The sequence below is a fragment of the Pseudorasbora parva genome, chromosome 21, assembly GCF_024679245.1.
Source record: "Pseudorasbora parva isolate DD20220531a chromosome 21, ASM2467924v1, whole genome shotgun sequence".
Classification (NCBI taxonomy): domain Eukaryota; kingdom Metazoa; phylum Chordata; class Actinopteri; order Cypriniformes; family Gobionidae; genus Pseudorasbora; species Pseudorasbora parva.
In genome coordinates, this window is record NC_090192.1 from 3,972,968 (window position 1) to 3,989,469 (window position 16,502).

The following is a 16,502-nucleotide window of genomic DNA, read 5'->3' on the forward strand; positions in this document are numbered from 1 at the left end:
TTTTCTCATTTGTGCCCTGGTTAAGCTCTCTTCCTCATGCCTCCGTGTTCAATCCCATAATGCACTGGGATCAGCTTTCCACTGGCCATCCCAAAAGCTCTGACGTGAAACCTTGAAGTTTGCCTTTCGGTTTGCACAGCACCCACTTTACACCCTCGCTCTGGTGGAGCTTTGAGGATGAGGTCATGTACAAAACGGCCACATCAAACAGCTTTGACATGGTCTTGAGACTGACTTCAGACTGCTTTATGACCCCAGCTATAACTGCTGCTGTGTCAGGAGGTCATTTTCTTTTGGCATATTTGTTGCTTTGCCACGAGGGAAGGACTATAACCAAACAGACATCATTCAAAACACCTACTTCACCAGTCATTAAACACGATTTGGCATTAAGGTCAACTCATTTTACTTTCATATGTGACGTATAATGAAACAGAATATTGAACTGTAGGGCAGGACTTGAGTTTATCCATCGGGAATTGATTGGATGGCGAAAAGGAGTCTCTATATGACTGCTGGATGGAGGAGATAGGTTATAAATAACAGAGCTTGATGACAGCAACCAAAAAATAAAAAAAGGGATTCTCCTTTGGAATAACATATACATGATTCATACACCATAAGACCAGAAATAATTAAGTAAATCAAAATTGATTGATTTCATGGTGTATCAAGTGGATTGTGTTTTCAGAAATATTAAGAAAGTAAATCTTAAAAGTTTGTTGTCATGTTTTGCATTTTAATAGTGCATAGGAAAAGAAAATATATCCACCTAAATATACATTTAATATACTTGTTAATATGTTTTATAATAAACATACTATAATTTTATCCATCACATTATGAAAATAAAATGAATCATACACAATAGGACCAGGAATATTTAATAATAAATCAAACGTGTTGATTTTTTAATGTTTTTATTTCAGTTATCATATTTATTATATTATATATGAAAATTATATAGAATATTTTTTTAAAGAAAATATTTAATATTCTTTTCATGTGTAACATAAAAAATAAATAAAGAAAATAAGTTGTGATTCATGTACAATAAGACCAGGAATATTAATTTAGACAGTAAACAGATAAAATAAAATGATGCACAATATGACTTGAAATGTTTATTAAGAAAGTTTAGTTTGTGCGTATGGCGTGTGTGCGCATGTATTGCAATTTAGGTTACATTTATTTCTATTTCTGGTTTAGTTTTTTATTTCCTGGTTATAATTTTAGTACTTCAACTTCAATTTTGTAATTTTCATTTAGTTTAAGATTTTTTACTAATATTTATATAGAAAATTTTATTCAGCTTTATTTCAATGACCAGAAATTTTTTTAATAGTTTGTTGGTGGATGGATGGATGGATGGATGGATGGATGGATGGATGGATGGATGGATGGATGGATGGATGGATGGATGGGTGGGTGGGTGGATGGATGGATGGATGGATGGATGGATGGATGGGTGGGTGGGTGGGTGGATGGATGGGTGGATGGATGGATGGATGGGTGGGTGGGTGGGTGGGTGGATGGATGGGTGGATGGATGGATGGATGGGTGGGTGGGTGGGTGGGTGGATGGGTTTATTTCTGTTTTAGTTCATTTTATTTTTATTTAGTTTTGAATTAATAATTTTAGTGCATCAACTTAAACTGATAGTTTGTTGCCAAGGTAAAATTTCTCATTTTCATTTAGTATAAAGTTTCTTAACTAATATTTATATTAAAAAAATATTTTAATTTACGGAAACGTTTTTAATCAGGTTTTTTTTTATTTTAGTTAACAATAATAACCCTGATTCAGAGTCCTGCAACGGGTCGGGTACCCGCGGGTATCCGCGGGTACCCGCATAAAAGTGGCTAAAACGGGTGGATTATGACATTTATAAAATTCACGGGCGGGGATGCGGGCGGATAATTAACTCTGTGCGGGCGGGTAGTAGCGCGGATGGGCGGATGAAAAATATGTGCAATATTTCTGTGGCAAAGTGAACGCGAGAGCGAGAGAGAGAGAGAGACCAGGGCGTGATTGTGAATGAGCGTCACCTGCGAGCCACACCGGTCTCGAGTTCTCTGAGGGAGCTCGGAAGCATATAAGGACGAGAGATCACCAGACCTGGATTTGACGTTGAGTTGTGTTTATGTTTTATAATGCGTGTGCGCATGGGAGATGTCCATGAAGGGCTACTCACGTTACTTTCGTTTTGTTTGGTTAAAGTCTTTTAAATGTTCGCTGGTTCCCGCCTCCTTCTTCCCCCATCCAACATACTGTAGGCTATTACAATTTCTATGTCCAAATTACCATTACACATACACGCAACATGATATACCATTTGACCCATCACGTCACCACCACTGCGACATTGAAACTTTAGTTGATGCCTCTCATAGCGCAGAAGGAGCGAGCGTTGCAGGAGTAGCAATGGATGAAGTAAAAGTAAAGCTGGTGAGTGGAGTAGCTATATGAAATTGTTGATAATGAGTCTTTAAAGGCACTTTTGCCTGTTTCACTAGCCCATTCATGACGCTGTTGATGTTGAGAGAGGTGTAGGATAAAAAATAAAGCATTTTAATTTGAATGTTTTAGCGTGTGTGATTTATCGCGGGCACGGGTCGGGTAACGGGCCAAATATTAACGGGTCTGGGCGGGTGCGGATTTAATTTTGAAATTTTCACGGGTCACGGGTCGGATCTGGTGCTAAACCTTGCGGGTACGGGCGGGGGCGGGTCTCCAAAAATGGACCCGTGCAGGACTCTGCCCTGATTTCATGTTGAATTTAATTATATAAACTATGTAAAGCATATTAAATATATATTTAGGTTTTGTTTAAAAAAGCATGTTTTCATATGTTTTTTGTGGAGTCCAGAAGTTTTTTTTAGAGCAGGTTTGGGGTTATGGAGGACTTTTAGAGTCTTTCCATGATGCATAATTTACAATTGTGGGTGATTTCATCTGCGGTTTTCACAGCGCTTCAGCCAGCTTGCGAGATGTTATATGAGTGCAGTAGAGAGCTAAAGCATGAGCGGATCAGATCTGGGTGTCACTGCTGCACATTCTGGAAAATGCTTGCGTATTGGAAATTGGCTGCCTTTAACACAGCAGATTACCTCACGTCGTTTCTCCTCTTGTTCTCTCCTCAGGGCCGATGTATCAACTTTACACGAGTGAAGGAGGAGGCGGCGGCGGCGGCAGCGGCCAAAGCTCCACCGCGAGCTCAAAGCCCACCTCCACCTCCGCCAGACTATCAGCCCGTTCCCAGTCCAGTCACCTCGCCTCCAAACAGCCCACCTCCGAGAGGTCCACCCCTGCCCCAATCTCCACCTGGTCCCCCGCCCGCCCGAATCCCACCTGGCCCACCCTGTCCCCCTCCGTCACGGGCCCCGCCCAGCCTCGATGGCAGACCATGAGAGAAAGATCCAGCCTCCAGTGCAATTCATCCATACAGCCAAACAAAATGCTCCTCTCGCCAAAAAAAACCACACGTGGTATTTATCGGTCAGGTTCGATTAGGATGCGGTGTGTAGTTTGTTGCTGGACAGCAAAAAAAAGTAAGAAAAGCAAAAAGTCGTGACAAAAAATTCAACTACTGAGTTTTCCATAGGCAGATTAAGAGAATGACTGAAGTGGCTGGACGAATCATCCTAATTATTCCCATCGCGTTCGTTTGAACATGTACAAAGTGGTTTAAAGCACATATGAATCCTATGAGCTTTCGATATCATGCCAAAATGTCCAAAATAACCAGTATTAGATGCTATCTTATATTGTACAGCATCCTGTGCCTCTCCATTTCATTTGTTTTTGTTTTATTTTATGTCGAGTCACAGATTTTACAGTTGTCGAGTTGCAGGTTCTCTCAGGTGAGTCTCTGACCCGTACGGAGGTCTGAGTCGATGTGGCCAAAGGGGAATATCATAGCCTGTCAAAATGTAAGATGAATGCAAGTGTTGAATGTGCAAAGGCGATTCTTTTACTGTAGTATCGCAATTAACGTCTTACGCCGGGTTCAGACTACACGATATCAGCCTCGGTCTGTTTAACAATGTAAACGGAAACCTCCTATAGTGTGGATGAGAACTGATGCCGAGTCTGCAACGTCCTAACGGAAAGACTAGCATGTTTAATTTTTTTTGGTCCTCCATAGTCCTTGTTTGTATGCGCTCTCATCAAGTAAGTCACTAGTTCTGCCTTTTCAATGATATCACTGATATTGATTGGTTGGGAAGCAAGTCAAAGTTAGGAGTCAATCTCATTACCAGCGGCTGCGTCCGAAAGCTTAAAAATCCTGCTTTCGGGTGAGCTAGGAAGGCATCAAGGCACGTCCAAATCTAATGTTAGCTTAACTCCCTGAGGTTCCTTCGTCTAATGGATTTTTGAAGACAACATAGATGTGTCCTTCACTGCCTTTGATATCCCACAGTCCTGTGCGTTCCATTCTGTGACAATTGAGCTAGAAAGATAGCATCTGAAAGTTGAGGTTGCTGGTCAGTTTGTGTAAATGTACATTTTTGACACTTTCCACTTCTGATGTCTAGCGAGAAATTCAATTATAGCAATGAAATATTCACAAGCTCTCACCAAAGTTCGCTCTGTTTTGCTGTAGATCGTTAAACCGTGACCGAAATTAGTTTTGTGAGATGCGTTTGTGCGAATGCTGGCTGCACAGTCATTGCCTGATAAAGCAAGTCACTGCCTGAGCTTTCGGACGCAGCCATTGGATTATAACAGACACAAATATTGTGTTGTCTGAACCCGGCTTTAGTATGTCACAAGTTCTTTGGTGTATATGTAAAACTGGTGTGCAGGATTTGTCTCAAATCACTCGGTTGCTGGAATTTGGACTGATTCTCGAAGGTGTGAAAGTGGGATACAAGAATGTTTTTGACTCTTTATCCGGGTGAATGTCATAGAAACGTCCTGTGACTAAGTTTATGCAACTGGCCACATGTCACATTTCAATCCAAAATGAAAATAAAAAATATATAGCCTCTATTTTGCATAAAGAAAATGAACCCTATTTTAAGGACCATTAAGTAGAGCTGCACGATTAATCATAATGGGCTAATTTTGCTAGTTTCAGTCTGACGCAGTTCTCATGTTCACTTCCTGCATCATTTTGTTTAAATATCAAATGCACTGGCTCATCTGTTCCCCCATGAGCGTCTGGTCTAAACCAGGTGTGTTCAGGAGCATTGTTGGAGCGTTGCTATTGTGAGGAACTGAAAACTACTGACCATTGACCAACACAGATCTGGTCAATAGTGCAGTATTTTTTGTGGGTTTTGAAAGGCGCATTCACAACACATGTACACTCTGCTTATTAAAAACACGCAGCAGCACACACACATTTTTTTAATATTTAAAATAAAAGCATTCCTCTCTGGAGAAGCGTTCAGTCTCTCCTCATGTAAATAGTGAATCTGTCATGGTGTGAGCGTAACTGGCTTTTAAAGGGAAAGGGAGATGAGACTCTGATTGGTTTATTGCACATTATGCGCAAAACACACTCATGACTCATTAAGAGACGAGGATAATCCTTTTGGACAATTTTTCTGTCGTTGAACTTGGAAAAGTGGATTCAGATACGCCCTAAGTGCACCTGTGCCATGAGACCATGTGCTCAGATCGTTAAAATAGAGCCCAGTATCATTATTTCTGTTACAGTCATTTAAATGATCACAGAAGTACTGGAATAAAAGTGTATAGTTCACTGATGTTTACAGTAGCGACCAAAAAAGAGCAAATCGCCTTTTGAAAGTAACCAGATATTTTAAATTAAGATTGTATCAATTACATTGATACACCAGTAGGCGGCAACAAGTGACTGTTAAATGTATTTTCATTGAATCATTCAAGAGATTTGTTAAAAAAACACTGATTCATCCGGTAATGATATTATAAGGTATATGCGAGTCATTGAATCATTCATTCAACCCGTTAAAATGATAAAACTAATTAAAGCTGCGAGCAGCATTTAGCGGGGTTCAAGCCATTTAAGGTCTTTAAGCATTTGACGCCTTTTGCATGGAAGGTTTTTAAGCACTGAATGAATTTGAGAGATATCAGGTGAAATGAAATGATTAACTGACAAAATATGATTATAAATATTATAGTAGTGACTTTATAAAGTCTAAATATGAATTATAGAACAATATTAATCAATTGTATGACAAAATTACTATTTTACTTTGCTAACATGATAAACATGTTGCTAGGTGGTTGCTAGGTTGTTCTTGATGGTTGTTATGGTGTTGCTAGGCAGTTGTTAGCTGTCACAGATGGTTACTATAATGTTTATAGAGTTCTTACTATGTTCTTTGCCTGATTTAACACTTAGCTAATCACTGCTAGCATGTGTAGCATGTTGGAATGGCTGTTTGCTCGAATGACAAACAGACAGACAGACAGACACACACACACACACACACACACACACACACACCACCTATTTTTGTAAAGTTTTGAGTTTTCGTTCAGGATTAATAGGCTTTTGAGCATGTTTTACCACACCTATTCTCTAAATGATCCTGTTATAACTACCCAAAGTGTAAAGGTCAACATGTTTTTGATAACTATCGATCAGGAGAGTCCAGAGAATCATACTGCAGTGGTTTGGTTCCAATCAGGCAAGAAAAACCAAGGACTAGTTTGCAAAACGAGGTTTTTAACATAATTGTGAATATTTAAATAAAGATTTGATTGACAGTATTGGTTATAGAGGCCAAGTTGTTCAGTATGTGAAGATCTATCATAATATATGCATATTATGTGGCTGTTTTAACCCCACCTGATTAACGAGATGGAAAATACCATTTACAGCCAATACAGGCAATTCACCATAGGAATACATGGTTTTCAAAGCTTTTTAACACTTATAGCGCCCCCTATACTCCGATCTCCATGAAACTTTGCATGTGTCTTCAACATGTTATGCCACATATACCCAATAATTTCCGTGAAGTTTTGATCTTTCCCTTAGGATTTATAGGCTTTTGAGTGTATTTTGCCACGCCTCTTTTCTAAATGGCCCTGTTATAGCCATCCAAATGCAAAAGTTCAACTTTTTTTCAATAATTATTGACCTGGAGTGTCTATAGAATTGTCCTAGACTGGTTTGGTTCCAATTGGGTAAAAAACCAGGGACTAGTTCGCAAAAGTAGGTTTTTAAAATAATTACGAAAATTTAATTAATGATTTTATTGACAGCAATGGTTCTAGAGGCAAAGTTGTTCATCATGAGGAGATCTATCATATGATATGCATATTTCATGGATATGTGCAACACCACGTGATTTCAGAGCCATAAAACTCGTTAGCGCCAACTAGTGGCCGATTTCTTTCAAAATTCTTACAAACCTCTAGGACCATGAGTCAAACATGCCAACTGAGTTTCGTTCTGATCAACCTCCATTAACCTTGTCTAATAGGTGCTCAAAATTCATTGGTCTATGACGGCCATGTTTTTTGAGATACACCAATGTCCTCATACACATTCATGGTAGCTTGGGCCAAGACACGGCATACCAATTTTCAGGTCAATCGGACTAGCGGTCGCGTGGTTATAGCTATTATCATGTTTTTTCCACATTATAGCGCCACCAAGTGGTCAATCTTCACGTTTTTTTTATCGTGACCTCAGAATGAGTCCATACACATGTGTACCAAGTTTGGTGAAGATATCTCATTTCCTTCTTGAGTTATAGCCTCTTTAGTAAAATAGGCTCCGCCTTAAATGTACATTTCCACGCCCCTTTTCATTCATGAGTCAAAATTTCAACATATTTTTGATAATTATTGATATTCAGACCAGACAGAACATTTTGGCACTGGTTTGGTTCCGATATGTCAAAAAACCAGGGACTAGTTCGCAAAAGTAGGTTTTTGACAAAATTCAAAATGGCGGAAAAATTTGCATACCGGAAATAAAATACCTCCTATGTTTTTTGTTCGGCTTGAGCCAAGGATTCCAATGATGTAAGACACTTGATTGTGCGACAATGGGTTTTTGAGATATAAGCAAAATAGTGACTTTTTTTTGTTTTTTGCGCTATAGCGCCACCTATTGGCCAATCTGGCTCATAATTTGAGAACCTCTCCTCGATTTTTGGACTACCTATTGACAAAGTTTCAAGTCTCTAGGCCTTACGGTTTGGTCTGCACGATGAGTTTTACGGCAGAATAATAATAATAATAATAAAAATCGGTACAATTACAATAGGGTTTCAGCATTTCATGCTTGAACCCCTAATAACTCAGATTAATTAAACATTTTAAATAGACTGCCCCAATTGGTCAGAGCCTCTAGTAAAGCACGTTATTTTGTTTAGTTGTCTGTTCAGAATCGTGATTTCTGTTTGAAACCCCCAAAAAATCTTGATTTTGAATTGATCCAGAATCGTGCATCTCTATCATTAAGATGATTACGCATTGTGACATTATTTTCATGACAGTTAAGCACAGACTGTATCAACAATTCTCATTACCGTAATGCATCAAGATTAGTTTTTTGTATAAAAAAATAAAATGTAATTCCTATTATTTTCAGTGGTGATTTTTATTAGATTATCAGTAAAGTGCAATATACAACACTGTTTGTATTGTTGTATTGTATACATTATTACAAATAATACAATGTAGCATCATTTGTAAATTTTATTTGCAAATTTTATTAGAAAACTACATTTTCTATAATAAATGTAAAATATTTTTTTTTTATATTTGCTTTTTTATTTATAATAGCATAAATTAAAGTTAGCACAACAAATATTACCATTATGTATAAATCCTAAATAGAATTAAAATATGTGATCATTATAAGATACAGTACAGTAATGAGCATTTGTTTTTTTTCTTCATTACGGTAATGAGAATAGGGCGGCATCCTGAATGGTCCTCAAGATAGGCTTTTCTTCTCTCTAAGCAAACGAATGCATTTCCATTTGTCCTGTTTTCTAATGCTCCAGGCATGTTCTTGGCAGGTTTCATGTGATTGTAAAGGCTGAAGCTCTATAAGTGATCAGTGTCAGGTCAGCTCTTGTCATGTTTTCTGTATTCCGCAGCTGTACTGTACGTGTGTTGATATTCATCATGTTTCCTTTGCATTTCATCGTCAAACATATTGCAACTGCAGGGCAGTTCACAGCATTTAATTTATTATCCCCATGCCTGAAGGAAGGTACTTGAATATGACAAGGTGTCCTCTGTTACAAGCAGGACACTGTGCATGAAACCAAAAAATATTAAAACGGAAAAAAATCACTTTGCTCAGATAACAGCCAGTGCCTTCTGTGTTTTTTGTTTTGTTTTTTTAATTACTTTTCTTTTTTACGTCATTCAAGTATGAGACAGTAGCACTGTTTATACTTTTGTTTAAATGAAAAGATTGGTGCATGAATGTTGTTTTGCCCTTTTTATCATTAAAAAGTGAAATATTGTTCAGCTGTGAACAAGCTAAAACTTTCACCCTCATCGGTTATTCAATTTAGGCATAACGCGGTCCAAACCAAAGCTATTGATGCCGACAACTGCAGTATGATGCTATAGGTTTGTGCTTTTGTTTGGATTTTGTTTTATTTCATTTGCTTGTGGCAATCATTTGAAACATTGTGATCTGTACTATTCCACACAAAAATGTTGATACCAGAGTTATAAATCACAATTATATTGTGTTATGATGTAATAAGTGTATTAACAACAATACTGATGCATCTATTGAAAGGCTCATAAAGTTTACTTTTTCACAGTATTAATAAAGGTCGACTTTCAAGCTTTTACTGCATTTGTCTGGTTATTGGTTGTTCTACGTGTAAAAAGTGAAGTGTAACTGCTCACAAGACCCTCCTTAGGATTGAATTAAGCACCTAAAGCTGCTTTTGTGGCCTCTGGAAATAGTTTGCTTTGGTAAGGATTGCCTTTGTAATGCAAACTGCTCAGTGCAGTGGCTTTGATGGATGTGAGTTGAAGAGCAGATACAAGTGTGTATATATACACTGTTATGTCACATAACATTATGTCCTAATATTGTGTTGGTCCCCTTTTGCTGCTAAAACAGCCCTGACCTGTCGAGGCATGGACTCCACTAGACCTCTGAAGGTGTGCTGTGGTATCTGGCACCAAAATGTTAGCAGCAGATCCTTTAAGTCCTGTAAGTTGCGAGGTGGGGCATCCATGGATTGGACTTGTTTGTTCAGCTCATCCCACAGATGCTCGATTAGATTGCGATCTGGGGAATTTGGAGGCCAAGTCAACACTTCAAATTTAATTCAAAAGCAAGAATTGAATTGGAATTTGGCAGTTGTTGCGGCAAAAATATGTTAACTCCGTTGCATTTCTGAATAAGAGACAAACCTTAGCCAATTGTGTCTTTATAAAGATTTAATCCTTGCAAGAATGAATCCACAGTCAGTACAACCAAGTATGCCTGCATCGAGTGTGAACTGAGGAAACAAAGAAGGCCCAAGCTTTTATACCCCTCAGTGTCTCAGTAGTGTTTTTCCGTACCGAGGAAAGGTGAAACAAATGTCTCCCCCCAACCCTTTTGTCATGGGACACAATGGTCCCTGTACCTACAGGAGGAAAGTAAGAAACACACACACATACATGGCCCCCCTTCTGTCTTAGAACTAATTTAAATGAAAAGCAATAAACAGTGGTCTTTGATCTCATTTAGATTAGCCGACACCTCTGATGAGGGAAAATTCTCAAACTAGGGTTCCCGTCCCTTCCCCCTGGGTTTCAAAAGACACTGTCTTATGGTGTTTTATTATGGCAGAAACAGATGTTGACTTCTTGTGTGAACTCAAACATAAATAATACAAATTTCTTCAACAGAGTCATTCTCAATTTAATTCTGAATTGTGCACAAGCCTGCTTCTTTTGTTCTGTTTTCTTTTGTTTCATCATCATCATCATCCTGCTTGTTTTCTGTTCAGGGATCTGGTATTGTCTGTGCTATGTGCACACTGTTTCGCACGTTGGCTAATTCTTTATAAATAAATCTTGTACCTTATCCTCGTCTTTATCTTCCTCAGACCCCAGTGTTACAATTTTTTTTATTATTGATACACTATTATAGTTTTGTATAAAAAAAATTGTTTTATCAAAAATATATTTTTGTATTTTTTTTATAAAAGATTTATATTATCATTATTATATATATATATATATATATATATATATATATATATATATATATATATATATATATATATATATATATATATATTTTTTTTTTTTTTTTTATAATGATAATATACTGCGTATATAATTTTTAGATTTTCAATATGAGAGATGAAAAAAAACATTAAACTTGGTTAAAACATCTTGGTTAAAACATCAATTATTTGCCAAAAAAGTCCAGCTACAGGTTATTTTACTATGCAAAACAATAATGCATAGACAAACAAAAAGCTCAATAAAAAGCATACGTTGACTACAACACTTATACTTAAAAAATACTTATAATATACTTATAAAATCTTTAAGAAATGTTATGAATACAGGATAAAAATGCCAATAAATTACATTTTAAAATATATTCACATAGAAAAACATTATTGCATTATACTTCACAATATTAGTATTTTTTTCTGTATGTTTGATCAAATAAATGCAGTATTAGAGACTTTTTTCAAAAACATTTAAACAGTAATGTTTCCAAACTTTTGACCGGTACTGTATGAATATATAGCATAAGGGCAGATGGTGGAGGCATCAGTCTGCTACACAAGAAGGACTGGGGGAAGTCAACCCATAGGAAGAGGGTGAACAATGGGAGGTCTTTCTCTTTTCCGCTGTGGAATTATGGGAACACTAGGAATGAGGTGTGGCCGATCACATGTGCTGTGTAGTCAGGCAGGATCATCTCACACAGCACAGGTGGGAGAACAGCCGGATTTAAGAGAGCACAGAGAATGCGGTCACAGAAATCAGGCACTTACTGACGTTTGAGAGAGGAGGACATTTCTACAGAGGACTGCTATATTATACATGGGTCTTTGCAGATGTATTACATTGGCTGGACCACATGACTTTGATTTGACAGACTTATTAAATAAATAAATACATTTTGTGACCAGTTAGACAACCTTGCTACATTACACCAACAGGAACTGTAACAATCCCTTTTTACCTCTCATATGCTGCACTGTAATGCCGAATAAATAAATAAAAAACTACATAAAACATTTTAAGTTAGGAAATTCAAAGCAGAATTAGCAGATATTTATAATGTACTCATACATTTTATTTGCTCTTAGTTTGAAATATTTGATTTAGCTAACTTGTACATTTCACTTAAAGGCACGATATGTAATAATTTTGTAATAAAATATCCAAAAACCACTTGCACAGTGCGATTGGGCTATTTCATGCAGTTATGTTCTTATTTTATCCCAAAAGTTCCCAAGGATTAGTTAATCCAGAGAAATTCCTATTTTAGATTATCGCTCGTCCCTTGTCATTATTGCCTATAAATGTCATAATATCCTCGTTTTCCGCTTGTAGACTCCATGGGAACACACGTGGACAAATGCGGAAACACTCTTGTGCTGCTGTTGTGTCTTTCAGTCATCATGGATCATTATTTTCATTGGAGAGTAGTGATGCAAAGTCTGATTCATTTCTGTGACCCGTATCTTTTTACAAACTTGACACAAACGTATCTTTTTAACGGTTCAAAAAGCCAATTCATAAATTCCTGAAGTCATCATGCAATAATGTCGCAATGCATTTCTTTTATGCTTTTTTATGCATTTCTCAGTGTCGTTATATCAAGGAAACATTCAAATAAAGTAGCCTAATCTGTGTCAATGCATGCTGCAATAATCTAATAAAGTTTGCATGAGTGCATGAAGTGGATTATTGCCTTTCATTCACTTAAGTTAATGGTGTTTGTGGATAAAGTTTCATTCGAGAAACCTTTATGTCAGATACATGTAGGCTATACAACTGACCAATAGCCTAGACGTTCATAAATATAGACCTATAGAAAGAATAGTCTTATAAACGTAGATTTTGCTTAACAACTTAAAATATAATCTGCATCCGCAATTAACTACTGTAAAATACATTTACATCTCTCAACAGAAAGGTTTCTGTGGGTTTTAATAAAATTTAATTTAATGTAATTTAATAACAAAAGTCATAATATAAGCATTTTCCTCAGACTTGCCTCGCCAACTCAATCATTTGAATCCTCGGTAATCCTCGGCAAACTTCGACAGCTGGTTGAACAGGCTCGTTCGGTTCTTTTATTAGTCGGAGGCTACTTCGGCTTTTGCGTCTTGCGTCATCAACCCAGAACTAAAGTTCGATTCAGTTCGATTAATGAACCGGTTCAATCGGTTACTTGCTGAGAACCTGCTCAAAAGAACGATTCATTCAAAAACCGAACATCACTATCCACTATCCAAACACGGAAAGACGCGTTCGGCGCGTGCGCACTCTCTAATGGACTTTTGTTTTCAAACGCTCAATTCACTCGCGCATGCGCAGTTGTACGGACGTGGAGGGCCGAAGTGAACTTTGGCCTTGAGACAAGCAGGCATGGAGAGAGCTTCCTTCGCGACCAATTTGGACTTGGCAGAGACTCCGCTCTCATGTGTTTTTAATAGACAGGTAAGCAAATATTTATTGCACTTTTTCTTTCTTTTTTTACCAGGGTTGTTTACATAATTCGGTGTGGGTTATGCTGATGAAATTAGACCTACAGTTACACTTTGTTTGTACTTTAGTGGCACTTTTTTATCAAGCCTGGTGACCAAGTCTATGGCAGTGAAATTAAATACAATATGTGTTGCACAAAAATATTTATTTGCAAATATTGTGGGTTTATTCAAATTAACTAGTATGATTATTTTAAACATGTAAAACAGTGCAGCATTAATGATGACATAAAATAGTGTGATCAAACGTTCACGTAATGCAAAACTATTTTTTAATGAAAAAAATCCATTACCTCATCCGTGAACATGATTGGTAAATTCAATACATCTGTGGATGCTAAAAAGAAACAACATCTCCTATCGCCCCACTCTCTTTCATAGCGTCATCAAGCTTTGCCTATGTTATTGTTTTGAAAATGCAACCTCTAGTGCGAAAACGTACAGATTGTGTCTTTAAAATTAATCTCAGATTTAAAAATGTCAGTAGTGGAAACTTGCCAAGCCTTAACTCAATAAATGCTAAATTGTTAATTGATTTACAAATCAATGCATTACAAATCATAGCAATTATATAACTTTGTTTTAGCATTTACACTCATTTACTACCAGCAAAACATGCTGGGAAATAGAAATCCCAGCCCAGTTTAAGTTAAATTTAAGTTAGTCTAAATTAAGAGAAACAATTTTATAGAACTCAAAACAATGTAACAGATTACTTAAAATGTGTCAGTTTTGTGAACTCAAAAGAAAAGAAAAAAGTTCTAAATACCCATAAAAAGTCAATTTGCTTAAAAGGGTACATATGATTCCTCTTTTCACAATATAGTAATATAAATCTCTGGTGTCCCCAAAATGTGTCTGTGAAGTTTCAGCTCAAAATACCCCCTAGATAATTTATTATAGCTTGTCAAATTTGACACACATGGTGAGACTCAGGAAGAAGTTGGCACTTTTAGACACACCTGGACGTTTCTAAATGGTTAGAGGATACATTAATGTAACGTTAGTTGTTGTGGAGTTACGTTGATTCAACTCATTGACAAAGAATGTACCGTCATGTTAATTTCAGAGGTGGACAAAGTACACAACTCTATTACTTGAGTAAAAGTACAAGTACTGCTGGTCAAATATTACTCCGTTACAAGTGAAAGTTGTAAAAACAGGTTTTTACTCAAGTAAAAGTACAGAAGTATTTGTTTTCAAAAGTACTTAAGTATCAAAGTAAATTTCCTTTTTTATGTCACCACATTATTTTATTATAGTTGTATAAATGCACATTATGCCATCATGGTTTAAGCCAGTCAGTGATGCTCCATCTGACATACAAGCATACGACTAACTTAAACTCATTTAAATACTTGTAGAAAAGTTACAAAGCTCTTTATAAAGCTGCTGTCACTTTAAGGCCAAATGCACGGATCCAATACACTGATACACATCTGATATTCTCCCAACTTTACTCTTCTCTTTCTCCCTGATGTTTATATTGTTAATATTTTATAAGACATTCACCAAGTGTATGCCAACTAACTAATCTTGATTTCTTTTTAAAACTGAAACATACTTTCAAAGAATGGCTATGGGTGCACACACTGTGCCTAAGAACCGTCTTCTTCCATTTTGCTATGAACTGATCAGTGTTCAAAAAAAAAAGTTGGGAAAATGTATATGACCCTATAAGAGTCATTCCTGATAGACTGTCTGAAACAACAACACCAACAAAACCTTTTAAAGAAGGAAAAAATCATCCAACGACTTTCAGAGCTGCTACAGAAACAACTTTTGACCTAGATAGAAATGTAGTGGAGTAGAAAGTACGATAGTTGTCTTTCAAATGTAGTGAAGTTAAAGTAAAAGTATCCTGAAAAAATTATACTCCAGTAAAGTACAGATAATCAAAAAGTGTACTTAAGTACAGTACTCAAGTAAATGAGCTTAGTTACTGTCCGCCTCTGGTTAATTTATACATTTTTGTATAGGTGCTCGTTTGGGAACGTAATACATCCATCGCCTGACAATGCAAGGCATAATAAATGTGAGTTTATGGATTACGCAGACGGTGAGCGTTTTTCGGTATAAAACTAATGACATTGCTCTAGTCTCTGTGAATACAGTCAGAGACGTTAGTAACTTTAGCCATATTAGCCGTACAGAATTCTAGAAAGCTCCTTCAGAAAAGGAAATTCACAAACATTGGATTTGGACCCATCCTTCAGAAGCCTTTTTTTTTGTGTGTGAGTCCAGTGTTACTCAATGGTGAAACATTTTCCGACAATCTTCTTTCAAAAATGACTTTTTTTTGTGGTTTGGATGCTGGGAGGCTATGAGGACGCGTTCATCCAACAACAGAACATTTGTAATGTTTTTGGCGCAGACTTTGTAATACTCTAGCACTGATACAGTGAGTAAACAGAAATGCTGGTCTCTCTCTGTGCTTCTCACTCAGGGGTGTGTCTATGCTGAAAGGGCCAATCATCAACAGTCATGGGCGGGGTTTCCCTACTCTTTAGGGAGATATGAATGATATGACAGCGTTAAGAGAGATAGATAAAAGGCTTGTTCGAGATGCATCTGCACTGCGCAGACCGATCAGCATATGACATCAAAATACCGCAAGAGCGATTGGAGAGCAAAAGACTCCTTATGCCCCCCCGGCACCCCAACAACGATATCATCGTCGATTGCGACGTTTTACTGTAAACATTGTGAATTTTGCATTATATGTCACCTTTAATTTAAGTTTACCATTCTCAAACCAATGAGTTATTTTGAGCATTAGGGATTACAGTGTGAATGAGATGATCTGTGGGAAAGTTTGTTCTTTCTGCATTTCTA

The 16,502-nt window shown here is 37.0% G+C and overlaps 1 protein-coding gene across 1 annotated transcript in view; it reads left to right on the forward strand.

The window, feature by feature from the left end:
• Positions 1 to 5,953, forward strand: part of antxr1c (ANTXR cell adhesion molecule 1c) — a 40,618-nt gene extending 34,665 nt beyond the window's left edge. Inside the window, exon 18 of the mRNA XM_067429705.1 lies at positions 3,144 to 5,953. Coding sequence (XP_067285806.1) covers positions 3,144 to 3,410 — 267 coding nt within the window. The 3' untranslated portion in view covers positions 3,411 to 5,953. The remainder of the gene's footprint in view (positions 1 to 3,143) is intronic.
• The last annotated feature ends 10,549 nt before the right edge of the window (positions 5,954 to 16,502 follow it).